The 9448-nt window shown below is 44.7% G+C and overlaps 1 protein-coding gene across 1 annotated transcript in view; it reads right to left on the reverse strand.

The window, feature by feature from the left end:
- The window catches only part of MCF2L2 (MCF.2 cell line derived transforming sequence-like 2), a 66979-nt gene that overhangs the window by 33764 nt on the left and 23767 nt on the right, over positions 1-9448 (reverse strand). The window contains exon 3 of the mRNA XM_010132078.1: positions 4208-4322. Within this exon, the coding sequence (XP_010130380.1) occupies positions 4208-4322 (115 nt within the window). The remainder of the gene's footprint in view (positions 1-4207; positions 4323-9448) is intronic.

Consider the following 9448-nt stretch of genomic DNA (forward strand, 5'->3'; position numbering starts at 1 on the left):
GCGGTTCATTTTTTCAGATGTTTTTCTGCATGGGGATTTGTGACAGCACAAAAGCATCCAGGCATCAGATGCAACAAGAAAAATTAAATTCATAGACACTAGGAGTAAGAGTGCGTGAAATACAGATATAGACAAGAAAATACAAGAGAGATGCAGCAAAGGAATTTTCTTGTGAAATTGGGCTTGGAGAGAGTGGTCATGGATGGGGAGAGTTGGGAATACCGAACACATGGCCATAGGAACATTGCTTCTCAGTTGCCACTGCAAATCAGTGTCACAGGCCAGTTAGAGACAGACTGAGGAAATGAAAGATGAAATAGATACCTACGTAATGACTTTCATTTAAATATGGGAAAAGAGCAAAGGAGACCAGAATACCACTGACTGTGCAGTCTAGCTATAGTGGGACACTACTCACAGCTCCCTCCCTCCAAGACCAAGTGTAGTAACTGCAGCTAGCTGACAAAGACAAAACCTGCCAACTAGCCATGCCTGGCACGTGGAGCTCCAGGGAAAGGCACAGGCCAGAACACCTTACTACACAGGCAGTGCAGGTACACTCCTGGCTGAGGAAGAGTATGAAGAACAAGCCAAAGCATGAGATCTGAGAGGCTTGTCAGGGTAAAATGAAAAGGCCATTAAGCAAAAAATTCAGGTACTTATTGTAGTACATATAATGTATAACATTGACTTTATTACATTGAGATAAAATGGGTAAAAAAATGGAAAAGAGAGACTTAAAAATTGCATGACTTCAAGAAGGAGGAAGAGTGGGGAGAGAGGATGAGAAAACCGCCTGCTGCTAAAGAGCAAAGCAGCTGAGCAGAGCAGAGAATAAAATGTGGGAGAATACCTACACCACTCAGAATCACTCTGGCAAACCATGCAAAGGCAAGAAACCATTCAGAGATACACCTCTGCAAACCTTGGCTGCCACAGGCTGATGGATGCAACACAACAAGGATCTAGAAAAAAGAGGTACCTTTGGACAACAGAAAACTCAAAATGGGCCTGTAACCTTGATGCAAAGCTAGACCTCAGCTTCTGCAATGTCATTGCCTGCTTTTCACCTTGATGTTCAAGACACTATCAATTGATTTCACTGAGAGAAGCCAATGGTATTTGTACAGTTGGGGTTTTGTTTGTCTTTATTTTTTTTTTTTACTAGATAGGGCTGATTTAAGACCTAAATTTAGCCAGGGAAACAGAGAGAATGTCAGCAAGTGAGCATATTTCAGTCAGCATGCTGAAAGGAAAGGACATGCCAGGGTCTGAAAGTCATTTGGCACTAAGGGATGCATGCAGGTGAACAGCCGTGGGATGAGGATGAAGCTGAACCCAAATGGTCGCTCAGCACCAGTGGATGTACAGCTGAGAAACCCCACTCGTGTGTGTATCCAGAGGAAGGGGGACACACTCTAGCAATGTTTTCTCAGTGTCAGGATTGTAATATCTCTACCCTCCAGATGGAAATGCATTGAGGTTCCTCCAGTTCTCTGGAAAGAGAGATTTGAGGACAACCCTGCAGAGCAGATAAACATCCAGCTCACCTCCAAATTACATTCTGGCATATTTGCCTAGATGTACAGATGTCTGGCAGAGAGGTTCCCTTTCCCTGAATGAAATGTGTGCAATCAGCAGAGCTGTTCCATTCTCAGCTCCAAATTCAGGTTAGTCCTTGAACACTGATCTGAGGAGGCCAGGAAATGTCAAATTTCCTGACCTGTTTATCAAAGTAGTTGATCCATGTTCAATTGAAAGAGAAGGGGATTCTGACCATGGAATAAAGCAAGTGGAAAATGGCTTTCTGGAGCTATCTATTGCAAGTGTGCCTGCATAGAGGTGTGCATGTGCACCAGGTTACTCCACGTTTGTGAATATGTATGTATGTAGTCCCCTATGGTGAAATACTCTCATGAGAACATGTTGAACTAGAGGAAAAATTAATAAAGCCTCACTGGGCTGATATTCCATCCTGGAGAAGAGTTAATGTTTTAAAGCCCAGAACTGCAAGATTTACTTACAGCCCACCTGAAAATGCTGTATGCCACAGCTGGTAAAGCAAATTTGCTCAGCAACACCAAACACAAGTGCATGCCTGTGCATCTGAATAACAACATTTGCTGTCTATCTTTATCTTTTCAATGTTCTGTCATATGGGCACAAAAAATACATGGACAAGCTGAAGAGGGTCCAGAGAAGAGCCTCCAAGATGATCAAAGGACTGGGAAACTGCTATATGAGGAAAGGCTGAGAGAATTTGTTTCATTCAGCCTTGAGAAAAGAAGACTTAGGGGAGACCTTATCAACATGTTCCAGTATTTAAAGTGTGGCTACAAAGAAGACAGGTCCACTCCTTATGCCACATTAAGATTGTACTTCATGTAATTATTTGATAAATCACACAACAAAAGCTTCCTGCTCAGGTTCTTCCTCTTCTAAGTTAATACCTTTGTCCCTCACCATCTACGTACAGGGTAGCAAGTTTCAAATGGAGGCTCAAGAAATGCAGTGAATCTTTCCAAAAGCACTGCAACAAAGACTAGCAAATTCCCTCGAAAACTCACATCCCTACAGCGTGATCTATGACTGTACCTAAGAGTCAAACCAATGTGCTGGTATGCAGAAAATGTAGGCTCAAACCCCAGCCTGTCACTGACCTTGAACAGGTCATTTAAACCAAACTGAACAGTCACTTACTCAACACAAGTTTTGGTGAGCCTGTCTGTAGTGTAAAATGTTAATTACACATATCTCATCGTCTGTAAAACACATATTTTGCAGCTCTCCTGACTTAAAAACTTTTGAAACTTAATTCCTCATTCTTTGCACATTGCTCTGAGATTCCTCAGGGGAAGAGAAAACACCAAACTGATAAACTGAATCAAAGCAAAGGTCTGTCTAGCCCAATACCCTGTCTCCAGTGTGGGTAGGTATTGGATACTGAGGCACAAGCATAAGGAAAGCAAGACGGACAGTCTCTCTTGGTATACTCTCCCAAGTCCCAGTAAGGATTTCTTCAGCCAGTGTTTGGGTCTGAGCCATTGTGTTCCACTACCATTGATGGAGCTATCCTTCATGAATTTGGCTAATTTCTTTTGAACCCAGCTGTGTTTTTGGCTTTCACCAAAGGTGAAGAAGCCTAAAGCATTTCTGGCTATGATGTTGACAATGTAATGTGCTAATTCCCTAATATCTGACAATATTGGGAATCACCCGCTAGCATACCAAATACAAAGAACTGGAAAACTAGTTTTGTGGTTTCCTCAGTTACTATTTACTGGTTTTTTAACCCTGAAGCTGGTCATCCTCCCAGTCCTGAAGCTAGCGAAGAAATACTTATGGCAGAGTTTGCCTGATGAAACAAAAGCCCTACAGAGCAGAGTGAAACAATGAAGCTGTTAAGTTCACAGTGTGTGGTTTCTCCCAGCTTGCTTTGGCAACTCAATATGGGGAATACATGTAGGTGGAGCTGGAAAAATTCTTGCACAAACCTGAAGGAGGCACGTTTTCCCCTCATCATCCTCTAAGCACCTTTATACATGAGACCACAGGAAATAATAAATCCCTGCTGTGCTTCTAACTAGTACAAACAGCCATGGTCCACAGACAGAATCAGGGGACTGAAAAAATATTAAGCTCTCTCTTTGGATAAACAAAAAGTAATTCAGCAGCCATGCTTTTGCTTTTCCTCAGAGCAGTGGAAGTGAGTTTGTTTCACTGTCCTTGCACAGCTGCAGGCGACCAGCAAGGAAAACATCCTAGCTTTTCAGCAATGCCCCAACACACGAAGCATCAGAAAGCACATGGCACTTGCCAGAATCCCACCAACAGGGCACCTAGCTTGCTTTCTCAGAAAAGAGCTTGCACAGAAAGACACACTCAGAGAACAAGCAGTAACGGGCCCTATATAAGTTTGGCTCCTTCCAGACGCAACCCTTCAGTTGTTAAATCCAATGCACCTGAGATTTTTCACAAAGGGCCCCTCTTAGCATCCTGTTGATCTGCCATCTTTACTGCTAATCTTCAGATCTGTACCCCCTCCCACCCGCTTCAAGCCCTGAGCAGAAAACCTGCCCTCTGTGAAGCTTTCTTTCCCATGCAGATCGTGTAAGTGGTTCCTAGGGCCTTTTGTCCATACAGAAATTTCATACTGACTGGATGGATGCGGAGTCGCTGGAAATCAGACATTTGTGCTTTGCCTCACCTGGGAATGCTGGTTAGGTATGTGACCACATTCAGAAAATCTTCATCAGGTATGTCACTGAATCCTGCAAATTCTGGAAAGGTTATAATGGGTGCCCCATCTTTCCCTCTTCCTCCTGCAAAAGAGAGGTTGTAAAAATTAGAGGGTGATTTTATGCCTTTGGACAGACCACTCAGTATTCAAATGGGAAACGCTGGCATATCCCTCCCTGAAAAGCACCCAGATCCAGTACACATATGATCAGCTTCCCATTTGATATTAAAACTCACTGTAGTTTCATTACCTCGCTTTACTCCAGCTGAGAGATTCTAGCCTCTGTTGTTTATTCTCAGCTTTTTCATGAACCTTTTGCATAATTCTGATTAAGCGCCTTCTTTGTATCCCATTTTCAAGCACTTTCTTGCAATCATCATCATGGCTTGGCTTCGTGAGCGAAGATCTGGGAAGGGCTTTTCCCACGCTCACTGCAAGCGATGAGTGCACCCTTCGGGCCTGCGCGGTGGATTTTTTAGGTGACGCGCAGCGTGCGCGGAACTGGCCCCACCCTTTACACCTGAGGTTCATCTGCCAGGGCCTACCTAGCGAGCTTGGACGGTGACAGCGAAGTCCTCAGGTCATAGGTTTGGTTAGAGTATCCTTCTCTTAGATGGAGCCTTACAAGGCTAAACGAGCTCCATCTGCCCAGGTTTGGAGTCAGAGTTGTCCTTCTCCTAGGATGGTTGCCTGAAGGCTAGTGAGCCCATCCTGCCTGTGGACACACTTTGTCTGACCCTTCAGTTCAGATCTGTCTGGCTTGGGAGAGTCTACTGGAGGCATATGCAATAACATTAGAACATTTCCCTACGTACAGGTACAGCACGCTCTGATTCCTTCTAGACATTAAAGGAAATGAAGTAATAGAGCATACAAGCTTTGAATAGACACATATAACCCATGACACAGGCCTAGGACCAAGCCAGCCTTTGGTCTTTCCTTAACAAAAAACCACTCAAAGTACATGGAGCATTTATTTGATCAATGAGTTTTGCTCGTCTTGTTTATTTGTATCCAACCTCCATTAAATAGGACAGGAAGGTCATAAGCAGCAAGGTCAAGAAGAGTCCCTATCTGAGATCGTTCCTGATCCAAACATCCGTATTCAAACTCTGGAAGAGCTATGGGAAGCATGGAGCCAAGTCCCACAGGACTGAGCAGCCTTTAGAGATCTCCTCACACAATGCTCAGCTCTAGGAGATGTTGTAGTATACAGCACAAACTCTGTTTACTTGAAGGACCAGTTCCAACTTGGTTCTGCTAATAAATCTAGGCATCACTCGAACCACGCAGAAATTAGCAGGAGTTTTATCACCAACTTGGTCTCTGAACCAAGAGCAGACTCACGAGGCAGCCGCACATAAAGGAATACAGTGAAAGGAAACTTGTGTTACAGGTTCCTTTTTGCTTAGTGCTGCTTCGATAGAGCATTGAGGACATGTTCTTCCCTGACTCTTTGTCCTTCCTCTGTAATCTCTATGAAGCCTATTTTTTGCACCAAGCTAAGGAATTCTCTATCAACCCAGTACAGAGCCTAGTCCTGCAGCACACACAGTTTTCCTAGTCATTTATCACCCATAGAAAATTATTGTCCAAGGAACAGCCACGCTCTGGGTTTCCCCTTAGTGAAGAGGAACCTGTGAGAGTGAGACAGTAAATCATCTTCCGCAAGGAAAATATCCAATAAATTATCCCATTAGGAGCATAGGAAGAAACAGAGACTCAGGAGGAAAAAAAAGAATAAAGTTCTTACTCCTCAAAAGTGCCCTCTAAATCCCCATAAATAAACCCTCTTTCCCAGCTGCTTCCATAGACCATTGCCTTTCCCTGCTGATAACCACAGCTGATACCACAAACCAGTTGCTCCTGCTCCTTTTTTTGTGGTCATTGCAAAGAGGTGCTCCAGTAACTTCTAGCTATTTCTGTGTAGAGTGGTCAGTCCCTTTCTAGTCCTGATCCTGCCTCTGCCCAACCCTCCCAGGCTCATGCAGAGCTCATCCAGTGCTGTCCAGCCATGGAGAACTGGGATGCTGAAGAACACAATTTTTGCATAAAGCCAGAGCTCTAGAAAATTGGATTTTGAAGAAGGAAACCCCTTCTCTTCTTAACATCTGGCAATGTGGTGGCTCTGTCAGGACACTACCTTTAACCACTATTTTTCTCTCTGAAGGTTGGTTATTGCTTTAATTATGTCTGAAAACGACTCAGTTCTGTTAGATTATCCACTAAATTCACCCTGCTAGAGAGAAAACAGGCCCACAGAGATTCAAAAGGCTTTCAGCCAAAATGCAAAAAAAGCAATACTATCATTCTCACTGTGCTGAACTGGATTTCGAATGCTGAGCAGAGCCACGGCCCCCACAGTGACCTCCATGTTGGCCTTGGGACAAGGCCAAACACTGATGCATGGCAGCTTGATCTCAGGGCGCTCTAGCCGCACTATCTGTGGTCAGCAGTGTCACAAAATATGCTGTCACACAAAACTAGTCAGACTTTCCCCAGACTGTTTGCTGCACTCGAGAGACCAGGAACTGCCACCAGCCGGTTTGTTCCAGATCCTTAGTGACATCTTCCGGACACAAACAGTAACGGCCAGGCAAATGGAATGGGAAGTTCGTCTGCTGTCTCTTGCAGGGTTCAATGCCTGCCAAGGTATTTCATAGGTAGGATCTTGTACGCATTCACGTGGTTCCTGGACACCGCGCCTTCCCATTCATGTGTTTCAGATACGTGAAGATACTCTAAATACGGTTTAAAGCAGCAATATTTGCCCCTGGAGGATAAGATAATGATCCCCCTGGATCACTTCCTTCAACACCTGATAGTTTACCTGCAGTTATATTCAAGATTGGTTTAAACTATAAGTTTCACATGGCAATTCTAATGCTCCTGCTGACCAGGGTCTCTTTGTGTTCCTTTTATCTTCTCTTTCTCTTGCATCCACATTCATTACACATGCTCTTCTTCCTCTGACCTCTTTTCCCTGAGCTAGTTGTGGCAGGCTGATGACACACTTCACTGTATGTACGTGGGTGTGTATTTTCGTCACAGGATCTTCTCCTGTAAAAAGCCATCCAAGGAACAAATGTAAGCAGACTGAACACTGCCGCCTTCCCTTCACCACTGGCAACAAATCTAGAAGCTGCCTCAGAATGAGCATTCAGCTAAGAGCCAGGAGCTTCTTGAGTCTGACTAGGCAATGAACCTTAACAGCTCTTGGGCTCCATTTCATTCTCCAAGGCGAAGGCAGAACTTCCTGCTGCCACCAAAACAGAAGAACTCTCAGAAGGTTCTTGAATACAGCTCTATTTCAGGCAGGGAAATAAATGAGGAAATCCTTACTTCCTGCCATACCATGAAATTAGTGATGAAGTTTGAGGGAGCTTTGTGATCAGCATCTGTTATGTACTATGACAAGGAGAGCACAGGAATGTGTGAAGTGTTGGGTGATGAGTAATAATGCAAATATGTTAGGAATGGGCTGTTCCTGCCCATATCTGAACCTTGGGCAATAGCTGAGCATCCTGGCTTCAGCTGAGATAGAGTTAACTTTCTTCCTAGCAGCTGGTCAGTGCTGTGTTTTGGATTTAGTGGGAGAATAATGCTGATAACACACTGATATTCGAGTTATTGCTAAGCAGTGCTTTTTCTAAGTTAAGGATTTTTCAGTTTCCCTTCCTCTGCCTGTGAGGGGGTGCACAAGAAGCTGGGAGGGAGCATGGCCAGGACAGCTGACCTGAACTAGCCACAGGGATATTCCAGACCATAGGACATCATGTTGACTGCTTGGGCATCAGTCAGTGGGTGGTGAGCAACTGCATTGTGCATTACTTGTCTTTTCTTGGGTTTTATTTCTCTATCTTCTTGTTATCTCCCTTTCCATTACAATTACTCTTATTGTTATTATTAATTTTATTTTAATTATTAAATCATTCTTATCTTAAGCCATAAATTTTCCTTTTAGTTTTTTTTTTCCTCAATTCTCCTCCCCATCCCACCAGGGGAGGAGGTGGAAGGAGTGAGCAAGTAGCCACACGGGATTAAACCATGACACTGAGTTACAAGGGAAAATGATCCATATCCATTTATCGACGTATCTAGCAAGGTAACAAGAGTGGATGATAAGAGATATAATGGAAGCTCCTTATATATCAAGGATGTCTAGAAACCTCTCTCCTCTAGATGAGAGAGAGCAGTTCCATATATCTAAATGTTAATGACATTTTTTCCCCTCGACACTAAACCAAGATTTGCTGCAGTATGCAAATTTCTGCAGAATGTGAATTGACAAGCTTCAGCCCTTTTTTTCTAGGCCATCAACCTTGCTTTCTAGGGAGTTGCCACTAAATTTCTTCCAGCCCTTGATATACTTCAACTGGCTACTCAATCTTTTGGAAAGGCAGAGGGCACAAACTAAAAACCACAGGGAGAGTCTTCATACAGTTCCAGAGCCATAAGGACCAAGCGCACGGAATTTGGCCCTGAGCTCTCTCTGTATACGATCCTTGCACTTGCTGGGTCTGTGCATAACCACCATGCTCCTGGGCATCACTTGTCAAAAGAGTCTAATTGCTGAACAGAAAGCTTTACGATCCATCGTAAGTAAGGCAGACAGGGACAGAACAAGCTCCAGCAGCTCTGTGGAAAGGCAAGAGAATAAAATAGTGCTCAAGGAAAGAGAAAAAAGAAAAAGATATTTTATGTAGAAAGTGAAGGGCGGGAGGAGGGAGATGGAAAAGAAGTGCTGAAGAGTTTGAGGCCCATGAACACAGCACAAAGCTGAGGGGGTTACTTCATGGCTACCTGAGGCACGTCTGCTCCGTTCAGCAGCATCTGCACGAGCTCCTCACCAGGAGCAAAGGAGATTGGCGAAAAGCCAGAGCAACGTGAGGTACGAGCTGAGCTGAAGAGCCCCGTGGGAGAAGCGAGCAATAACTCGGGTTTAGGGCAGTCAAAAGAAGAAACAAAGATACGCTGAAAAGCGGGTACCAGAAGCACGGCCACGCCTGGCCGCTGTCTTCACGCCACACACGGGCCTGCCGCGCTGAGCTGCCGATCCCGCGCTGAGCTGCGGCTCCTGCCGGCGCCGTTAGGTGCCACTCTGCAGCGCTCTCCAACACCTCCGGCAGTTCCAAACGCGGCTGCAGGGCCCGCAAAGAGCAGCTGGTGGCAGTGGCCGTCGCAAGCAGCAGCCACAAGAGCCGGAGG

This window comes from Buceros rhinoceros, unplaced genomic scaffold (assembly GCF_000710305.1).
Source record: "Buceros rhinoceros silvestris isolate BGI_N320 unplaced genomic scaffold, ASM71030v1 scaffold17732, whole genome shotgun sequence".
Lineage (NCBI taxonomy): Eukaryota > Metazoa > Chordata > Aves > Bucerotiformes > Bucerotidae > Buceros > Buceros rhinoceros.